We start from the raw sequence: 21918 nt of genomic DNA on the forward strand, positions 1-21918 counted from the left end.
AGCAACGCGAGTTAGCTGGGATCATCTGCGGGTCACTTTTTATTAACGAGCGAAGAAGAACGGCATGTCTCTCTGCAGAGCTAATTTTGACCATATAAAAGCAGCAGGAGAAAAGCGGCGGCGGTGTCGGTCGGCACTTGTAGCCAGCACTGCTAGCTGCTGGCTGAGAGCTGACTATAACGTTAGCTTATTAAACTTAATTTAGCATACAGCGTTTCTAAGCCACAGGCGAAGCTATCCGACTCCACTCAAGGCAAACTTCACCTGTCCGGTACCGTTATGAAGCTCCCTAAACCAGCGGGCAAGTGTCACAATAATCTAACAGCGCTCTGCAGCGTGCGTGTGACCGTCATGGTGTTGTCAGGCAGCAGACAGCGGAGCCGCCTGCCTGACATCCTGTGGCCCAGCCTCCATCTGGTTCTCATGACCACAGCTGATGCTGCGTTTTGGGTCACTCGGAAAATTTGCTTCTCCTACTGTGCCGGGTTTTTTTGTTTGTTTGTTTGTTTTTTTTAATAAACTTTATTTCACTAAAAAAAAATTACAACAAAATAAATACAACATAAAATGAATGTTGCTTTCTATTTCTATTTTTTCTGCCAATACATTAGTACATTACTACATCTTTTCAAACCTTTATTTGTTTTCTCTTAAGATGTTTTTTTTTTTTACATCGTTTTACTTGCATTCAACCCATAAGAGTTAAAGATTGAACCAGAAAAGAAGCTTTTATTTATTACATGAATAGTCTTTTCTCATTTTTAAGTGATTTATCCATACTATGCTTACAGTAATAATTTTAATTTTGTATGACAATGAAAAAATTTACCTTCCTTGTATAAGAAAACTGTTTTTCTCTACAGAGGGTGCTGTTTCACCTTGCAAGGCTATTACACGCCCTGCTATTAAAACTAATCTTAAAACCAATTTTTATACGTCATCTGTTAACCTAAGAGAGTTAATTTGAACCGCTTTTTAAAATTATTATTATTAGTGTTTTAAATGTTTTGTGGTATGGTTTAACTACCCTTCACAAGATCACACACTTTATTAAACCAAAGTGTCACTACTATTGTGAACTTTATTTGAAAATTTGGTTTTTGATACCTGCACCCATTAAGCAATTTTTATGTTATTCTAAAAGTACTGGCATTCAATCTTGTTGTTCTCATAGAATCACCAAAGCATTGTTTAACTAAAACAGAGACATGGGGGAACTTTTTCTTTTGCATATCCTCACAATATAATTATTTAACCACTCTGGTTGGAAAAAGGACCCATTTTCATGTGAAACAGGTCATGTGGTGTGAACACGAAAATTACTGTAAGAGGGAACACAAAACCTACTGCAAGGGTCTAAAAACATTATTGCGAGATCACAACATTTATTGCAAAAGAGCACAAAGGCTATTGCGAGGGAACAAGAAAATTATTGAGATAAGGAATCCAAAACCTATTGCAAGGGAACCAAAAATTTATTGCGAGAGATTGCAACATTTATTGCAAGAGAATGAAAAACTTGTTGCAATAAAAAAAAAAACATTATTAAGACCAACATTTACTAAGGGAAAGCAAAACTATTGCAATGGAATAAAAAAAAAAATATTGCAAGGAAGCGCATCATTTATTGCAAGGGAAGCTTTAATTTATCACTATGGTGATAAATTAATCCTATTAGAATTATATAGAATTATTATTTTTATTTTTTTTCCATTTCTTGATAATGATAAATGATAACGATCTCGAACAACATAAATCATTGAAGAAGGTCACTCTGATGCACATTTTTATTGTTTAAATTTTCAATTGCATTCGGCAGGTTTGGTGTCAGCACACTGCTCTTCTTCCTGCAGGACTCTCACAAATCCATCTTCTGGTAGATCACATGTTCTTCATCCCCGTTCATTTTAGCAAAGAGAAGAGTGAGCACTTTTTCTTTTTGCTCCCAAGTGAGATCAGATATGTAAACCTCCTTGCTGGGGAGATGGGGCAATTTTTCTGCTGCCTTCATGTCTGAATACAGGGATTTGGTGCTTTTGGGACACTGATGGAAGGTGTGGATTGGGGGGAGCTTTAACCTCCCCGCCACGCCGTCTCTAAATTTCTGACAGTCTTGATTCGCCTCCTTTACCTTCCTCTTTCTTTCCTCAGCTATCTCCTGTCGGACATTATCCAGGGCTTCGTGGAAAAACACCTCCATGTCTTTGCGTTTCTCCACAATGGTCCTCGCCAGCTTCTTCACTTGAGAGAGCTCCTTCTCTCGCATGGCGATAATTTTCTGTAGTTTGTCCAACTCCACCTGACTGGCCTGGATGGTGACTTGGTTTCTTTTCTCATTCTCTGTAGATTCTTTCTCCAAATCCAGGAAGGCTTGTTCCAGATAAGCAGCTTCGGCCGTGACTTCAGTAAGTAATTTTTGTAGACGCACAATGTCAGAACCATTCTTCTTTAATGCTGTCTTCAGAAGTTTTTTGTCCACTGCCAGTGAGAGTTTGTCCTTAGACATTGATTGAGCCAGTTGCCTCGTATCTTCTAAATTAGCCAAGGTACATGTGAGGTTTCTACTTAGCCAGTTATTCTTCCTGTGAACATCTTTCAATTCGTTTTCCGACTTGACAATGGTGTTTTTGAGATCAAGCATTAGCTTACTCATCTCCTCTTGGTTACGTATGTAGTTCCTTTCCCTCTCTGCTGTTTCGCTTTCTAAGCGTACATATTCCTCATCTTTTTTTCTTAGGTTTTCTCTGTATTCTTCCTTAGATACTTGTATTTGCTTCCTCATGTTAGCTATCTTTCTCTTTATCCGAATCTCGATGGCCTTTCTTTTTAAAATTTCTTCCTCAAACTCTTTGAAGGTTTGCTTCTTTTCATTTTCCCACTCACGACGTTCTTCAATTGCAAGCTCTTCTAGACTTTTGATCTGTTCCTCCAGGCTTTTGATCTTTTCCCCTTTAACTTTTAAATCTTTCTGCCAATAATCAGTGGTCCCAAATTCGTTAATCTCCGCCTGGTATAGGAGATGTCTTAGTTCCTCAGTCTCGGAAGCCAGTTTGTAGTGTTCCTTCTGGTGGTATGCTAAATCCTTCTCTGTTGCCTTTAGCTTCATCTCCCTACGAGAGGTGACTTCATCTACTTTGATTTTATGATCCTTTTTTTTCGGATTTTTGTCCATTCCCTGGCTTGCTGTTTTGGTCTCCATGACAGATCTGAAAGAATTCACCTATTCCTGCTGTTATTAAGAAAAAGTTAAATGTATTACTGGGATAGCGCTCAGTAGCACTGTAACTGGTAAACCAATGTCTACCTGTAAGATAAATGTATGCTGAAGTCAGGATACCGACATGCAATTATCTGGGAAGTCATTAGGGACATCACCGTGATGTCACATGCTTCACCTTACCTGTGAGGTCACGCTGCAAATTCACTCAGATCGTGTTACATAGCAACTAAAGTTCTGCAACCTCTGAAGTTAAAAATTACTGGCAATCTTATTAGATCAATGCTTGCAAACATTCAAGAAAAAAAAATGAAAAAAAAGAGAACTAATTAGAAAAAAATTTTTTTTCCTGCAAATAAAGCCTTCCCCAGATCACTGCCACTGTCATAAATACATTTTTAATTATAGTTCTTGCGCTTTTATTTTTTAAATAAACAAATAAAATAAAAATAGGCAGGGCATTAAGTGGCTCGGGGTCGGGAGTCAAATCGGGGACAACTGCGTTTTTGAGTGCACCCTTTGCAAAAGTGCAAAGGGTCCACCGCCAGTGAGAGTTTACCTTTGCACCTTACAGGGTGCACCCTACACTCAAAACACCCTCTGCAAAGGGCGCCACAATAGGAGCCATGTGGCACCCTATTGTTTGTTTATTTTAAATCTCTTTGCTTTTTTTCAACATTTTTGTTAATAACATCCTAATACTCTTTTATTCCAGTAAAAGCCATTTTTATTCTTTGGCTTTTAACCTCAGGGAGACTTAGTTTGAGCCTTTTTTTTAATTATTAGTGTTGAAATTTTGCAGTTCTTATATAAAACATATATTTTTTTAATATATGTTTTTGTTTGCAGCCATGTGGTGCACTGTGTTTCATCTATGGTTGGTACTACATAAGTGAAGGTGGTATGACACATAACTAGCCTGCAACAATGACTTTCCCTTTTGAAAGTCACAATGTTTACCAAAATAAAACTAAACTTTTATACATTCACACTTAAACCACCCCCGGCCCCTCCACAACCCCCATATATATATTCATATTCATATATAAACATATTCATATTCATATATAAACAGCTGGTATTCTGCAACTTTTAAAGGTCTTTCTGCTTCATCATGCTTGACTTCAATACCAACTCATTAATTGCAAGGGAACACAAAATTTATTGCGAGAGAATGCAAAGCCTATTGGGATAGAAGGGATAGAACAACGTTTTATTGTGAAGACACACAAAGTCTATTGCGGGAGAACAAAAAATTTATTGCGTGAGAACGCAACATTAATTGCGTGAGAACACAACATTAATTGCGCAAGAACGCAAAGGCTGTTGTGAGGGAACACAACATTTTATTCTGAGGTGATGCAAATCTATTGAAACAAAAAATGTATTGCAAGAGAAAGCAACTTTTACTGTTCGGGAACACAATAATTATTGTTTTTTGTCAGGGAACGCAGTAGGGGGCTCCATAAAACCCTACAATTTTAAAAACAAATTTTTATTGGTTTGCAAACATTAGTTTATCACTATGATAAATAACAATTCTTATAATTTCTACTATTTCTCATTTCCTAATATTAATCAATGACATAGTTATTGTCCATTCCTAAGAGCATGAATAATTACACAAGTATTTTTTCAATGCATATATTTATTGATGAAACTGTTGACAGCACTCGGCGGCTCTGCGTCCTACAGAACTTTCATAAATCCTTCTTGTAGACCACGGCAGTGAAGCAAGCCTCCACTTTGGAAATCATAGTCGAGCCTCATCATATTCGATTTTGATGCACGTTCTGCATTTCCGTTCATTTTAGCAAAGAGAAGAGTGAGCACTTTTTCTTTTTGCTCCCAAGTGAGATCAGACATGTAAACCTCTTTGCCAGGGCAATGGGGCCAATTTCCAGGCGCCTTCATGTCTGAGTAGACAGAATTGGTGCTGTTGGGACTTTGATCGATGGTGTGGATGAGGGGGAACTTTCCCTTTCCTTCTGTTCCGTCTCTAAATTTCTGACAGTCTTGATTCGCCTCCTTTACCTTCCTCTTTCTTTCCTCAGCTATCTCCTGTCGGACATTATCCAGGGCTTCGTGGAAAAACACCTCCATGTCTTTGCGTTTCTCCACAATGGTCCTCGCCAGCTTCTTCACTTGACAGAGCTCCTTCTCTCGCATGGCGATAATTTTCTGTAGTTTGTCCAACTCCACCTGACTGGCCTGGATGGTGATTTGGTTTCTTTTCTCATTCTCTGTAGTTTCTTCCTTCATTTGCTTGAGGGAATGCTCCAGACAGGCAGCTCTGGCTGTGACTTCAGCAATCATCTCTTCTTTACACTCCAGCTCACAAATGTTCGTCTGTAATGTTGACACCAGAAAGTTTCTGTCCACTGCCAGTAAGAGTTTTTCCTTAGACAGTCTTTGAGCCATTTGCTTCAGCTCATCTAAATTAATCAAGGCAAATTTTAGGTTTTTAATTAGCCACGTTTTCTCCCTATTAACATCGCTCAGTTCAGTTTCCAACTTGACAATGGTGTTTTCTTGCTCAGCCTTCAACTGATCCATCTCCCTTTCTTTGCATATGAAGTTCCATTCTTTCTCCCTTGATTCCTTCAGTAAGACTGAATATTTTTCGTCTCTTATTTTTAGGTTTTCTCTGTATTCTTCTTTAGACACTTGCATTTGCTTTCTAATGTTAATAATTTTCTTCTGTACCCGAGCCTCGGTGGCTTTCCTTTTTAAAATGTCTTCCTCAAACTTTTCCAAATCTCGCTTCCTTTGCTTTTCCACCTCAAGTTTCCGCTGTGCTGCGGTCTCTTCTTGCTTTTTGATCTTTTCCCCCAGCACTTTGAGCTTCTCATCTTTATCTTTTAATTCTTTTAGCCAATAATCGGTGATGCCAATATTGCTCTTCTCCACCATGAATAGGGAGCCTTTTACTTGCTCAGTATCGCTGGCCCTCTTGTACAGTTCCTTCCGGTGGTAGGCTAACTCCTGCTGAGCTCTCTTCAGCTTCATCTCCCAAAGTTTAGTGCTAGTTTCATACATTTTGGCCATCTTCTTCTTTTCTTCTTCAAAGATAAGTATGTTGTCTTTCAAATTTTTCAGACCTTTTTTCTTCTTTCCTTTACTGGGCGCCATGGCAACGTTGAAAGAATTCCTCTTTTTCTGCCGTTCCTCAGAAAACGTTAAATGTACTATCAATCTGGCATTGAGGGGCAGCAGCAATGCGTGACTGCTAACAAATGTCTATTGCAATGGTCTGTGGCGTTGTTAGGGCCGTCACCGTGATGTCACGTTTCGCCTCACCGATTCTCGAGTACATTACATAGCAACTAAAGTTCTGCAATTTGTGAAAGAGCGTGTTGCTCTCTTTGTAAAATACCTGTTTAGTCTTATAATTCGATTCTTACAGGAAGAAAAATGAAAAGGAAGGAATATAAGAAATTCAAAGTAATACATTTGCATTTTCGACTGAAGTAAAAGCCTTCACTGCCACAGTCTCAAAGAATATATTTTTAATTTTAGTTATTCCACTTTTATTTTTCAGACTGTATCTTTTCGATCTTACTGAGACATAAGCATGTATGTAAGGATCTGTTTTAAAAATATGTAATGTAACACAGACTCTGATGATTACGTGATGATTAATAAATATGAAACTGAAAGGGGGGGGGGGAAGTACTGCTACTGTTATAATAGTGTTATACTCATACAACATAAAACAGAATTTTATAGCTTACTTGGCTTTCTTTGCAAAAGTCAAGTATGGTTCTTAAATAAATTGCATATTTAGTTTTACGTGTATTTTTTGTATTTTATGCATATTTGTCTGCTGATGGAACAGAGGTGTTCTTTAAAAGTGCTTTTCAAATAAATACTGTACTGTGTTGCTGTTTTATTAATAAATAAACTGATTTTAATTTTTAATACTGATCTACCTAAATTTTTGACACCTTGGTGGAGGGTGTTTATTTTGTTCACTGTGTCAAGTCAGCAACCTTCCACATTAATTTTATTACTTTTTTAACGATTAAAATTAATGTTTTAATTGTAGAAAATGGGATTCATGTGGCTTTTAATTTTCTGCAAAACTGACCTTTTGTGTTTTCAGTCAACGTAAGACATGATGTGAAAAGTAACAAAAATCCAAGCAGGAAATTACACAGTCTGTGTGTACACTTTTAATTTAATTACTGAAATAAATAACATTTTTGGCTGCTTTTCTTTGTGTTTTTAGGAGCTGGAACAGAGTATAATAAAGGAATAAGATATTTACACACACAAAACACTACATCAGTGGTTCTCAAACCATTAAAGAACCAGCCACAAGATTAAAACATATAACAATATGTGCGCGAGATGCTATATTTTGATTCCCATGACTAACAGAGATAATTCCCAGGCTTTTAGATTTACCTCACCTGCTGCTGTTTCCATCTTACATCACAACACAACTCTCGTGACCAAATTCTTTTTATTTATTTCCTTTACAATTGCGCAAGTGATGGTGAAACAGAACAGTACTATTGAGGTTAACATAGAATCAAAGCATGCAGCTATTTCATAAATTAAAATTTGAAGGTATTTATTGCTAAGACTCATAAACAAGGCGTGGAATTTCTTCTTTGACCTCTGTTCTAAAAAAAATCACATTGTAAATACAGATATACCAGAGGTAATAGGAAACATATATGGTGTGAAGGCAACAATGAAGACAAAATAAAGAAACATAAATAGAACAGTATGACATCATTTGCGGTCTTACATTTCCTCATGGCCATAAGCACATTATTATTATTATTATTATTATTATTATTATTTGGGGTTGTTTTAGCATCACAAAGACATAATTGTTATTTGTCTCTTGTAAACTGCCTTTTCACCAGCAGTGATCAAGAAAATCATCATAGTGCTGCATAAGCATTTCATATGTGTGGCGGCACAATTAGTGAAGAGTTTGTATAGAAGAGGCCTAAGTTAGAAACCCAGAGCATTCCAGTCTCCAGTGTGGGATGAGAAAATAAATACACATCAATAACTTTACTGTTTTGGTCTCCAGTCAATCATACAGGATTGAATGTGCAGTGGTGGAAGAATGTTCGTTTTTTTTGTTGTTGTTTGTTTTGTTTTGTGGCAGGAGACCTATACAACTCCGACATGTACTTCCTATAATCTTCCCTGTACTTCTACTTGTATTAACTGTAAAGAGCTTCACTTTAGTACTTTATGTTCTTTTTTAACAAATAAGAAAAGTAAAACAATGCATTGATAAATACTGTGCAAATCGATTAAAATAAACATTAAGGCAAACGTATATACAAAACTGTAGCCTAAATAAAAGAAACTATAAGAATCCAGGTAATATTTAAGTACAATTAAACATTTCCAGAACAGAAATGTGAATTTGTAATGAAACCATTCAGTTTCTAGAGTAAACATTTCTGTACAACATTTTGAAAAATCATAAAAAGGACTGATAATATATTATGTGTAATTTATAGTCCTCATAACTAGAAATGTCTTACTGACATACACTAACTACTAACACTAAGAATTTACAAAAATTTTAACCATTAAATTTGTCATACTTAGTGTTATCCTACATTAAGTATTGTTAATAATTTCATTTGTACAATATGAGTTTGTCGTTGAGCGGTTAATCTGGACCGCCATATTTGAGGTTAAACCCTAGCTGAGAATTATCGTGTACATAAACATTTCTCACCATACATGAGCTGATGACATAAAACTGTATAAGTAGGTGCATTTCTCTGCAGTATGAACACAACTCAACAGCGAGGCTCATCTGTCTTCCCATATCTGAAGCTTTGTTTCCACAGAGCTAGTTTTCAGTGAAACTGCAACATTTTTGTGGCAATCCAGCTGCAAGTTTACACAACTCCAGTGATCGGAGTCTCTGACATCGGCAGTTTTTTAAACCAGGTGTCAGAGGGGAACTTGTGCTATCTAGCCTTTTCAGCTTAAGGCAACTTCTGATATGGATTAAATATGTGATACATGAGCACTTGGTTTATCGGAGATGGGTCACTGTTTTCTAAATGAGGTAGAAGGTAATGAGGTGTCAAAAGCGTGTGTGTGTGTGTGTGTGTGTGTGTGTGTGTGTGTGTGTGTGCGCGTGTTTTGACGACATGCTAAAATCACAGCGCCACATTGTGGCCTGGCATGACGACTACAGCTGATTCAAGGTTTCTATGCGGTCTCGTTGAAGTGTGGGACTTTTCCCTCAACATTACTCTCATCTAAATGTGGTCTTACAAAAGGAAATATTTAGTTTGCACTTTAAATTCCACATTTCTAATCCCAAATAGCTGAATTGTACAACGGCGACAAGTTTTGATGCTTATGAGTAAAGCAGATCCTTTCCCACAACATTGATTTTCTATTCCGTGTGGGTATTCATGTGCTTTTTGACATTAGATCTGAATCGAAACCTTTTACCGCAAACATCACAGCCAAAGGGCTTCTCTCCAGTGTGAATCCTCATGTGTTTCCTGAGGGTTGAGCTGTCGTTGAACATGGTACCGCAAAAATCGCAACCAAATGGTTTTTCTCCTGTGTGGATTCTGTTGTGCGAGCAAAGCCTCTCCTTCCGGTTGAACGCCTTCCCGCACACTTCGCAGATAAATGGTTTCTCTCCCGTGTGGATTCGTTTGTGTGTAGCAAGGTGCGCCTTTTGTTTGAACATTTTGCCACAGACGTCACACTCGAGGGATTTTTCCAGCGTGTGGATTCCCATGTGCCTATTGAGAACTACCTTTTGGTGGAATGTCTTACCACAGACCAAACAGCTGAATGGTTTGTCCACCGCGTGAATCCCCACGTGTCTGTTCAAGGTCGACTTGCTGATGAACGATTTCCCGCAGATGTCGCAGTTGAATGACTTCTCTACGGTGTGGATTCTCTTGTGTTTATGGAGATTGGACTTTTCCGTGAATGTTTTACCACACACATCACAGTTGAATGTTTTTTCTCTTGTGTGGACCAACATATGGCCGTTGAGGATAGATTTGTATATAAATGCTTTACCACAAACATCACAGCTGAACGGTTTCTCTCCTGTATGAATTCTCTTGTGTTTGTAAAGATTGGACTTTTGGATGAATGTTTTACCACAAACATCACAACCAAACGCTTTCTCTCCACTGTGGATGCTCATGTGTTTGCTAAGGGTTGACTTATCAATGTATGCTTTACCGCATATATCGCAGCTAAAAGCTTTCTCTCCTGTGTGGGTTCGCTTGTGTCTATAGAGATACGACCTTTGGTGGAAAGTTTTGCCACAAACATCGCAACCAAACGCTTTCTCCGAATCGATCGTCTCCGAATCTAAATTTGGCTTTACAATGTAACCCTTCTCAGTAACATTGAAGCTGAAATCACTTTTTTCTAAATGGCCTTTCATGTGTTTCTGAAAAGACTCCTGGTAGAGGAACTGTTTACGACAGATGGTACAGCTAAAAAATTTTCGGGGCGTGTTAAATTCTACTTCATTATTTTCCTCCAATTCTCGCGTGGTTTCTATCTGCCAGTCATCGTAACTGACATCAAAATCACTACTGCCGTTACATGGGCGATGCTCTTCGTCATTTACGTCGTTGAGAGGTTCTGGGTTCCTATGGTTTGTAGAGAAGCTCCACTCATCAGGAACTTCTTCTTTAACCACTAGCACCTTCCGGACATCTGTAGGAAAGCGTAAAATACACATTTATATCAACAAGTAGCCTTTCTTACTGAATTTTTTGTAACATTCTTCGAATTCAGAAAGTTTATATACATTTTGTCAGTATCAGTGACAATTGTCTATTAAACTGTGTGATTTGGTTTAAACCTTGTGGTTCTTTCCACAAAGTGCTGATAGGTTAACTGATACATTTTGGCTAATTGAAGGCACATCTATTGATGAGGAGATATCGGTTTATGAAAAAAAAAAACTAGCAAAATAAAAGTTACACTCATTACTATAGCATATGTTCTTACACAGAAAGTATAGAAACATGAACCGAAATGGGAAAAAAAAAAAACCCAAAAAACAATACCATCAGTCTAGTACCAAAGCAGTGCTACACAGTTTTTATTCAGCTAAATGGAAACAGCTGAAACAGTACAAAAATCCACATACCAGCTGTCAATGGACTGGCTGAAACTTCCTCCGTCTCCTGCTTTATGTAAAGTCCTGGTCCCTGATGTTTTATTCTGTAGTCCGATTCATTAGACGCTTCTTCTTTGACTACTTGCAGGTCATCTGCAAAAAAACAAACATTAAAACACACACAACTATAAGATTTTCCATGTGACTTTGTATTGCTCTTGTTTTGGCACTAAAGTTGCAGAACATGCTTAGTTTCCATTTGGGATCAATAAAGTATTTCTGAATCTGAGTGTGAATCTTTACTCTTAAATTGTACACAATTTAAAAGTTAACATCATTATGTTTGTGTACTATTGTGTACCATTTTATTAAATTACTAGAGTTACTACAGAGTGGTGGACGCACAGATAAGAAAGAGTGGAAAGAAGAAAATAGACATGTCTTACAATATTATTGCCATCGCAATATTTACCAACATTATTCCCATCCCAAGATTTTCTAATATCGAGCAGCCCTACATGGGCCTGCAGAGGATAGTGAGAGGAGCTCAATCTTAACTCCCCAATTTGTTTAACATAAGAAGATCACATCAAACATGCTACCAGGCTATTCTCTAAAAATGGTTTCAAATGATATGTTGTTTTTTTAACGCCTGTGCTTATGAAAGGCGAGTTTGAGTTTTAGCATGAGCTGTGCAGATGATATCTGTGTGTAACACACCAAGGAGGTCTTATTGGTCGGGAGAGTAGATAACATTACAACAAGTGGATAATGCTAAATTCTTCATATTATCATAGCCATTTTGTTCTAATCAAAGTTGAAACAACCTTCCAATAGTGTAGCAGTTAAAATAATAATAACAATAAAAAAAAAAAACACTAAAGATTTTCTCCAAATTAAAAATCCATAATTGTTAAACAGATTACCAGTGGGCAGTGGACTGCTTGAGACCTCCCCCTTTGTGCCATCCTCTGGACTGTGATAGATCAGACCACAGGACCACTCGTCCGGGTCTTCTGTTTTAACCACAAACAGCTGGTCGACATCTGCAGGGAAGATTCAAATAACTAACTTCTTGCACAACTCTGACTCTATGATCCCACAAGTCACATGGGCAACATTACTTTAGTCAGACAATCCTTGATACTGGTGAATTCAATGAAAAACTGGTTACCAAGCCTCAATAACAACCATTAGTATCCAAAGTCAACACATTTCTAATACTGCATTCACATAAAGAAATTAGCACCATAAAAAAGTGTTATGCTTAAATGACAAACTTATAAGTAGGTTACTAGTGGCGAGTGGACTGCTCTGCAATTCCTCTTCCTCCTCGTCCTTCGTGGTAAGTTCTGGGTCTTGCTGGTCCATAACAGAGCTTCTTTCATCAAGGCCTTATTGTTTTTTAGTTAAAACCAATCAATGGATGTCTACAGGAAAATAAACAGACAGATTTACTTAAAAAAAAAAAAAGAAAAAAGAAATGCATAGTATTATGGATCGCAGTAGTGATGTTTTCAACCCAGTAAACGGCTGCATGATATTAGGAAAACATGCAATTGTGTTGCTCCTGTTGCGTATTGAAATGATGATAGTGGTTGCAATTGAGCCACATCTTCCTCACTGATCTCTCTGAGATTTGGCATCTCGACCACTAACTTGTTTTGTGTCAAGGGCGGTCAACATATGAGTGCTAATTTGTTCATATGCAATGCCTTACATTTTCAGAACTCTTTATGAAGCTGTAAAAGTTGCTAGATGCATGTTTCCTAAGGTAAGAGCAACATAGAAAAAAAAAAAACAACCTTTTTCTATGTTGCTGTTTGTAGAACATACAAAGTTGGAACATACACTTCAAATTGACATTTGCTTCCAGGTGTTGTAATGCATTTTTAGAACAGATACAATGCACCAGTTTATGCACAATTTGCACTTAATGACATCTAATGATTTTTAATTTTCTAATAGCAAGCCAATAGCCAAGCAGATATATTATGCTTTGCGCGTATTAATAATGTCAAAAATACTTTAGTGAATCTTCCTTTTCTACGAGGCATCAGCACCGTGACCTGCGCTCATGACAGTCTTGAATTATAATCATCTGTTTACATGCCATTAGCTGATCTTGCGACCAGCAGATCTAGCACACTGCTGCTCTATAACGGAGTGCAAATTTTGTGCGGCTCCTTCATTTTTCACGTGCATCGTGTCGTTTATTTGGTCGTGTGTTGCTACCAGTAAGTTCTAATCACTGTAGAAAAAAAGCAATTGCACTTACCTGTATGATCTGTGCTGATGTCTTTGTTGTATGCTGTTGTTATTTAGGAGTCTGCCGAAGTCAGGGTCTCACCGAAGCCACAGTCGTATTTGTGAAAACAAGCGTCCTTCTCCGAGAATTTCCATATAATGGAGGTGGTCAAAAGAGTCTGCGAAAAGAAAAAAAGAAATAGCTCTACACTGTTTACTTAGCCCAGTATTCGTTTTCTTCTCGCTCAGTGTTATTTCACTTAATGAAAGGGCGCCGCCATGAAAAAAAATTCCATCGTGTGCGATGTCTCGCGATATTTTGGGGATCATATGTCAACAGGGGCGCCATCTTATGAGTGGCTTTCATCTTACACCAAGATATGCAGTATAGTTCTGTTCAATATTTTGAGTATTTTTAACCAAATAATAAGTTTTTGACGCTTGCTAACCAATTACTGCACTTTTTCAAAGAAGGATCTGTTATAGGTAATAAAAGGTAGATTAAAATCCCACCTAAGGTTACCAACAAGCTGTTCTGGGAGTGTCCTGGAGAGCCCTGTTTAATTATTTTACCAGTTATAATTGTACAATTATGAATTATTAATTTGTTACAATACCAAATCCTAATAAACAAACAAACCTTTCTCAATAAGGGCCAAATCAAGCATGATTTTAAAATATATATATATAGTTTACTCTTTTTGCACATATATTTACCAAGTTAACTAGATCTGTATAGATGCCTTTCCCATTATAACACATTACAGAAATACACCTAACATTAAAATTGTCTCCAAACTGAGCCCTTTTATCTCATTATGATCTTCATGTGGGAAAGCAGTTTGAAAGGCTCAGCCATTTAATAGACATCTACTGGGTCTTTGTGAGCATAACAGACCTTGGTAGATATATTCCTGTCAATTTAGTTTAGCTTAGTGGATGCTTCGGTAGTATAAAAGGGCTGAAAATGTGGTTTGCCAAATTGCTGACCAGAAAATTGCATGGGTAAGGAACTGAGATGCAGGAAGCCACAGAGTCAAACATTACTTCTCAAAAGCTGTTATAAGCCATGTGACAGTCCTTGTTCACCATAACACACACACACGCACACACACACGCAAGCACGCACACACACACACGAGTAGGCCTGTGTGGGAGTGCACATCCCACTTCCAGCACCCTTTTTTTTTTTTTTTTTTTGAGCCAGATGCCCTCGCAGCATTGCAATATATGTGCTGATTGCTCATTTCCTTATATATTTGTAACATAAAGTAATATTTGTAAAATAAAATGATGTGGCACTGTCACATCCCATCTTTTGGTCTTTCTCTGTGAGAATTAGGAGCCAATCATCTGGTGCTACAGGTCAACTCCTCCGTCAAAGTGGTTGTGGTCATTTACAGATGATGGTACTTCAGCTGTCCTTTATCTCCCGCCAGCCATGCACTCTCTTTTTACAGTTTTTCCTGTGAAGGCAATGTGTAGAGTGGGGCACACATCCATCCATTTCATGAAAATAAGAGGTTGTTCTCTCTGGTTGCCCATTGTGGGTTTTTTTTCTTTTTTTTCTCAGGGCATTGGTTTTAGTTTGTACATGTCAGTTTTTCTCTGTGTCACCTTCATCCAGTTCAAGTATGTCTTAGATTTCTTCTACAACCCTAAGTATTTATTTGTAAATAAAACCATAAAGACTGTGTTCATTAGCTGTGATGCTAATGTGTTTATTAGCATCACATTTATATCTCGGTTCCATTTTCAAGACTATTTGTTTGTTAGACACATGTCATGGTCTGGTCACTCATCCAACAAAAAGGATGAATTTGATTCAGTTGTTACTAAGGTAAATACCATAGGTTTGAAACCTAATCTGCTTACTTGTACTGTTCACACAGTACAGATTAAATCTATTTAATCTAATATGACTACAAGAGGTGTGGGAATCATAAACATTTTGTTTGAATTAAAAACTAACGGTGCACCCACTTATCAGCCAGTGATCAAAATAGGGCAGCTTGTTCCTGGACCTGCTCTGAATGTGTGCAGAACAGCTGGGCTCAAGACAAAATAAATTATTTTTATTTTCTTCTTCCTGTTCTTGGTTTAGGCATCTTTAAATCCATCACACTGGCAGTTTATAGTGAATCTAAAGTAAGAGTGACACAAATTAAAGGCTTTGCTGCACACCTAACCCTAAACGTCACTAATCCAGCTCGAACTTTTGATACTACTTCACACGCATCAAACAAATGGGGATGGCAATGGATAAAACCAACGGCTAACATCAAGATGCTGAAGTAGCCTTTCGATTAAAAAATTGTAAACTATGCTTAAATGCTAGGACTGTACTAGGAAACCAACAAATTTAAATTAACTCTGCCATTTCTGATAATATTGGTAAAAACATGAGTTGTCAGAAGTTTAATAAGTACAAAAAAATGTTGCGTCTGTAAAAGTAGTTTAACCAAGAATGTTATTTGAACCTGCAAATCTTGACTAGATGGATACCCAGTTGGATATCCCTTCGTCTTACAAACTTTCAATTTCCATGGGAACAAAGTGTCAGAAACATGTCTTCCAATAAAAAACTTTATTTCTCTTAAAAACAACACCATCATATGGACACAAATCTTCAATTAATGAAAGAATATCTCTACAATAAATTAACTTTGAACAACAAAACAGATTAAATATCTGAAACAAACATGAACTGTGCAGAACATTTTCGGAGAACTTTGAGCGACAGTGCACACACGCGGCTCAGTTGTTCCTGTCTGACTGCTGTTCACGATGTGACTGGCTTTGATTTCAAGCCTTTATCAGTCTTAATGGAAATATGTCGTTATCCGCCTCGTGTAAAGCCGAATACCATCCTACGAAAAACTTGGCTTCTAGTTTCGCACAGGGATTGATGGACCTTGAAGGGAGCCAGAAAGCAGCAAAGAGTTTAAAATCATACCAAGTGATCAAGAGTTGTCAAACGTACGTTTTAAGCCTGATGCGTAAAAGAATCCAGACTGAATCTTACTCTTAATCTCCTTGAAAATGGAAACGTTGCGCAATATGCATATGCTTTTAAGCCCCTTATGCTAGCTAAATGAGCTAGCATAAGGGGCTAACATTCTGGCAACAAACAAGCAATTTGTAACTACTTAAAACAACTGATGCAAAGTGAAACATTGTCAAGCACAGATTGGTGAACCGTTCACCACTTGTTGCCTCAGGGGTAGTGCAGAATAATCCTACAGCAACATTTGCAACCAGGAACGATTGTGTTACTCGTTTATTCTTCAACTGCAAAATTCATAAACTTGCAGTTTAGTTTATAGCAGGGATTGCCAGTCAAACAGGCAGACTAGGCGTATGGAAGCAAGACTAATTGTCCTGCTAAAACAAGTCCAGTCTAAGTGTTAATAGAATTTGTTCCGACCTGTGCCTCTAATGACAAGCTTGAAATTCACTGCCATTATATTTTAAATGATATAAATTTTCTTAAGTTATTTCTTACTTTTTGAATTTTTACAAAAAGTTCTAAAAGCAAATTAACTGACATATAACAGAAAAAAAACAACAAAACAAACCTTTTAATCTTTTTTACCTTATGTGAGCTTCAACTGCCCTGATCGTGGACAGTGTTTTCACCAGCTGCAACAACACAACACAATTAAAAATGTGCATACTTTTCCAGAACTGAAAACAGTGAATTGAAGTGAATTGAAAACAGCTTACAATCAGGATACCACTCTCTACCTGGGTTTTACTTTTCCAGTTGTACCTGATGAGCCACAAAACATAACAGAACAGAAAGCAGTAAGCATCAGTGGCAAGATGCTAAGACAATAAAAACAAACCAAAGAAAATACAACGATAAAACATTTTGAGCTAAAATATCTGAAAAGTGTGGTGTGCATTTGTTCTGATCCTCCTGCATCAGTACCATACATGCTGATCTCTGAATAGTTTTCCCTCAATTCCTCTTTGCAAAATACCCAAAGTTCCTTCAGATTAGATAAGTTTTGAAGTCGAACCACATACATCTGGATTTAGGGGTGGACTTTGACAGGGCCTTCTAAGGAGGCTTATATGAAAAATCAGAAGTGTTCAAAGTTATTTTAATTTTATATAATTTAGAGTTAAAAACATCCAGCCACTTTGTTTCAAAAGCAGACTTTCTTGCACCCAAAGGGTTTGATCAGAGTGTTACAGCATAAAAGACAAATATCCCTGATTTCTGACCAGTTGTATGGAAACTTCTGAATTCAAAGAAAGTTACAAAAGAAATCTCTAAAAAATTTTCTCGGTAAGTTTTCTGACATTTGTCGAATGGGGATAATTTTGGTAATTCCAACTAACCTAAAACAGGAGAAGTTTTAGGTCTGATTTAACTTCAGACAATGAAGAAAAAATGTATATATGTAAATATCTGATTTCAACTGTACCTAGTGTTTATTTCAGTCGAAGCCTGTTTGTCTGAAAGCATGGTACCTGTGTTCTCAGGTTCTATTGAAAACCTACGTTGAGTTAATAACTAAAACGCAGTCTTCAGCTTTTTCTTTAGACTTCCTTTCTTTTTTGTGGTTACCCATAAACAGGGATGTTAACTCATCCATATAAATAACATGACCACATTGGGGAGCTAACAGCTTACTCCTGGGGAAAACCAATTAGAACTTTAGTGATTGTGTGCAAGGAAGAAGGAAACATCTTCTTCTCCGGCTCGTGTGGGATTTACATTGCTGTGGTCCCGGGGAGGATGTTCACTCTGGCTGCCAGGTTTCTTTCCATTACAGATCTGACAAAGAAAAAAGGCAGAGAGAAAAACAGTTGGCAGATATAAAGAGAGGTAAAAAGAAGGCATAAAAATCAAATGAAAAATCTTTTTTTTTTCTCTTTACAACAAAATTTAGACTGATAAAGACACAGGTGTTTTGTTCAGCTCAGTCTGAGTTTATGTACTCAGTTCTTTGTCATAAGTTCTTTTGGCAGAAATAACTGCATTGAGGCAGCATGACAAGGAGATAATCGGTTTGTTGCCCTGCTGTGGAGTTGCTGTAACGGTGAAACTTCAGCTCATAAGTGATTCCCATCTTCACACTCTTTGGATTCTTTAAGGAGCTGAGATCTGGTGAGTTTGCTAGAGCATCGAGCTCATTAATACCACAGTCCATAAAGCAGGAACTGGTACTTTTGGCAGTGGAAGCTGACGCAAAATTCGATTAGTTAATTAAACTGGCACCTAACTAAACTTCCTAGTTTTCTGGTAGGAAACTGAAAAACACAACGGACCAACACAAATGGCATGACTTTTGAATCAAAATTGACTGGAACCAGAACAGTAAATGTCAGCAAAGCTGATATTTTCCTTCAAGTCAATGTACTGATAATATAGTTAAATATAGCGCTAAGAAATCACCCAGCTTGTTTGGTAACGACCTTTTTGTGACTTACTGTACTTTTGGACACATTTTTAATGACTATCTGCAGGACACCTGTCAAGTGAGTGCTACCACATGATTTTGTTGGACATAATCTAACATTTCTGCATTAAACATTCGATTTTGTGTTTTTTTTTTTTTTTTTGTAAAAATTTGAGAAAATGAATCAATAAAGTCTATTAGTCTTCAGTTAAGTCACGTTATTACATTAAGAGAAAGAACCCTGTGCCTATAATTTCACTAAAAACAACAAGAGAATAAATACAACTCTCGAGTTAGTGGTTCAACATTATTTTGGTCAAAGTTGAAATAAGATGATTTAACTTTGTATTGGTTACATCGTTTTGACTAAATTACAGATTTAATCAGAGAAGAAAAATCTTCTGACACTGACATGACAAATATTTTCACAATTTTTCAGAAATACTTAAATCCAAAAACTGTTACAATAAAGTCTGACACAATGTTATTCTAACGTAAATCTCTCCAACTATAGGCTATATATATATATATATATATATATATATATATATATATATATATATATATTAGCTGTACCTGCCAATATCCTGTGCTGCCTGCTCATTGGGACAGCTGATGAGAAGGACAGAATCATATGTCGAACCATAGTTTCCTGTGAAAGCTGCGTGAAGAACATCCACGAAGGACCTCACATCAGGATACATGGAAATGGACAGGATCATCCACTAGAGAGGGTGAGACGTGCATAAGAAGAACGTTTCATACGGATTGTGTCTCTTTTGTGTTGGTAGTCTGAATGGCGATTAAAGGGCCGTTTTCATGTGCAGTTCCATCTCAGCCTCACACAAACAAAAAACATGCAGAGAATAAATCGATTTTCTTTTCTTTTCTGTTTTTGCACCAAAGAGTTTATAATAAACACGTTTTCACTGAGGCTCTTTAAATGTGTATATATTTGAAATGTTAAATTGACATCTGTGACAGTATACAAAATAGACCAGAAAATATTACAGTAACCATATTGCGCGGGAACGCAAAGGTTTCATGACGTAATGCAAAAGAAAAAAAAAGTTCCCCATGTCCTCTGGGGGGCTCCGTAGTTTCAGCCGTTTTTTTTGTTTCACCATTTTCTTTGTTTACTCAAACATTCGAAAGCATCAGGGGTGTCAAACTCATTTTGGTTTAGGGGCCGCATACAGATTAATCTGATCTGCAGGGGGCCACACAAGTAAACTCATTGCAAGATTAAATAGAACCAATAAAAGTGGACTTGTTGTTGATTTTTATATTAAACAAATTTCACTTTTACAAAATATATTATGAATAATCTCAGTTTTTAAGAAAGGTATCTGCAATTTCAACAATACTTTTACTAGGTTAAGCATTTATTTAAGTGGATTATGCATAAGAACTGATCTCAGTGATTGTACAATGTTGCAAAACATTTATTCACAGTTTTTGGAACTTAAAAACACTGTCCTGCATCACAAAATACAACAGACAAAAATTAGGAAAATATTTAAAATCAATTTTCAACATCTGGGAAGCAATTTGAACAAATTATCTGGCTTCACACATTTGAAATCTTCAGTGTCAGCTGTTTTAAACAGACATTTGATTAAGTACATTTGTTGATGCATAAAATGCATACATATAGAAAAACTTGCATACATAACATGTATGTATGTTAGCATGCACGAGAAATATGAGGTTGCCAGGGCCAAAATAAAAAGCTGGTAAAGCATAGAATCGAACTTGTTTACAGAACCTGAAGCTCAGTGCTGCCATCTGCTGTTAGTTCCGCTGCAGTGTTGCATCATGTTGTGTGCTCTGAATAAAACACAGCGCCCCTCGTGGACAGTATAGGAACTGCAGATTTTCAATTAAATGAAGTATATGTTTTTTCATGAATAATGATAATGCACTTAGCCCCTGGGCCGGACTAAATCGTTCGGCGGGCCGGTTCCGGCCCGCGGGCCGTACGTTTGACACCCCTGATAGGTGGATTAGCCCTTTCAAATCGGGAGCTGTAATCGTGAACCAATTTCAGCTTCCTACATAACTGTAGAAGGTACAGACATATTGCAGTTCTTAGAGTAACTTCTCTCTCTCTGAACACCTATCAGTCCTCTTACCAAAGTTGCCTCCATCACCATCAAGCGGGCTGTTCGGTTCAGAAAAGCCCGTCTGTGCCAGCGCTGTAGCCGGGGCAATCTGTGCCACCACCACAGCACTAACTCCATCGTAACTGCAGTAAAAGTCTATCGACACAGCGCTGATGACAGGTAGTTACCATAGTGAAGGTGTTCCGTCGGTTTGTTTGCTCGTTTTCCGTGGTACGCATGCTCAATGACCTGGAGTGGTGACCCCCGATATTGTGCCGAACCGTCAGAACAACGACTAAAGCGTAATAAATATCCCACGTATTGGTCGCGGTACACTTCCTGTAACAGTAGTGCAAGCCAACAATATTGCCTATAATACGAGTGACAGCCTTGATTATAATGGTTTTGGTGTGTTTATGACTAATACTTCCCTGCCTGTGACGTCTACAAGATGTCGTTCATTCTATAATTTCTGCGTGAAGTACACAGGTTTTACAAGAGTTAGATATCATGAATTAAATAATAACAATATTGTATCCAGAGCAGAACTGAATATCATGTTGTATAAACACACAAATAACTATATTAAACAATAGTATAATATTATAGCAATTACATACTACTAGTAATTATGTACTACTAGAAAAACTCAGGCACCTACAGTTTATCATACTGCAAATGAATCACAGGAAACCCATTATTTAGCTACAAAAGTATAAGAAACACGTTTAAAGTACATGCTCCATTATTGTTTTAATACAAAACAAAATGGCTTATATATAATATTTTTATATTTATCACATGCTGTAGCTCCAGTGCAAAACTAAAAAC

The 21918-nt window shown here is 37.2% G+C and overlaps 3 protein-coding genes across 4 annotated transcripts; all 3 read right to left on the reverse strand.

Moving 5' to 3' along the window:
* Nucleotides 1-1773: 1773 nt before the first annotated feature.
* Nucleotides 1774-7289, reverse strand: LOC103135943 (basal body-orientation factor 1-like). Its single transcript, XM_016669924.1, has 2 exons — nt 5090-7289; nt 1774-1969 (listed from the first exon to the last, which is right to left on the reverse strand). The coding sequence occupies exons 1-2, from the start codon at nt 6347-6349 to the stop codon at nt 1859-1861; spliced, it is 1371 nt and encodes a 456-aa protein (XP_016525410.1). The 5' UTR covers nt 6350-7289; the 3' UTR covers nt 1774-1858.
* Nucleotides 7290-7667: 378 nt separating this feature from the next.
* LOC103135909 (zinc finger protein OZF-like) lies at nt 7668-13876 on the reverse strand. 2 transcript variants are annotated; one of them, XR_001661714.1, is made up of 6 exons: nt 13600-13876; nt 12617-12751; nt 12248-12367; nt 11352-11474; nt 8155-10912; nt 7668-8123 (listed from the first exon to the last, which is right to left on the reverse strand). XR_001661714.1 is itself a non-coding variant. In XM_007548920.2 (5 exons), exons 2-5 carry the CDS (start codon nt 12690-12692, stop codon nt 9612-9614), a joined length of 1620 nt encoding a protein of 539 aa, XP_007548982.1. In that variant the 5' UTR covers nt 12693-12751; nt 13600-13876; the 3' UTR covers nt 7668-9611. The 2 variants fall into 2 exon arrangements, 1 of the variants encoding a protein (XP_007548982.1); XM_007548920.2 differs by having other exon boundaries at nt 7668-10912.
* A 2466-nt stretch (nt 13877-16342) lies between these two features.
* Nucleotides 16343-21285, reverse strand: LOC103135910 (protein CutA homolog). Its single transcript, XM_007548921.2, has 6 exons — nt 21118-21285; nt 19559-19707; nt 18298-18357; nt 17295-17340; nt 17164-17210; nt 16343-16482 (listed from the first exon to the last, which is right to left on the reverse strand). The coding sequence occupies exons 1-6, from the start codon at nt 21223-21225 to the stop codon at nt 16374-16376; spliced, it is 519 nt and encodes a 172-aa protein (XP_007548983.1). The 5' UTR covers nt 21226-21285; the 3' UTR covers nt 16343-16373.
* Nucleotides 21286-21918: the final 633 nt, after the last annotated feature.

Source organism: Poecilia formosa, unplaced genomic scaffold (genome assembly GCF_000485575.1).
Source record: "Poecilia formosa unplaced genomic scaffold, Poecilia_formosa-5.1.2 Scaffold28, whole genome shotgun sequence".
Taxonomy (NCBI): domain Eukaryota; kingdom Metazoa; phylum Chordata; class Actinopteri; order Cyprinodontiformes; family Poeciliidae; genus Poecilia; species Poecilia formosa.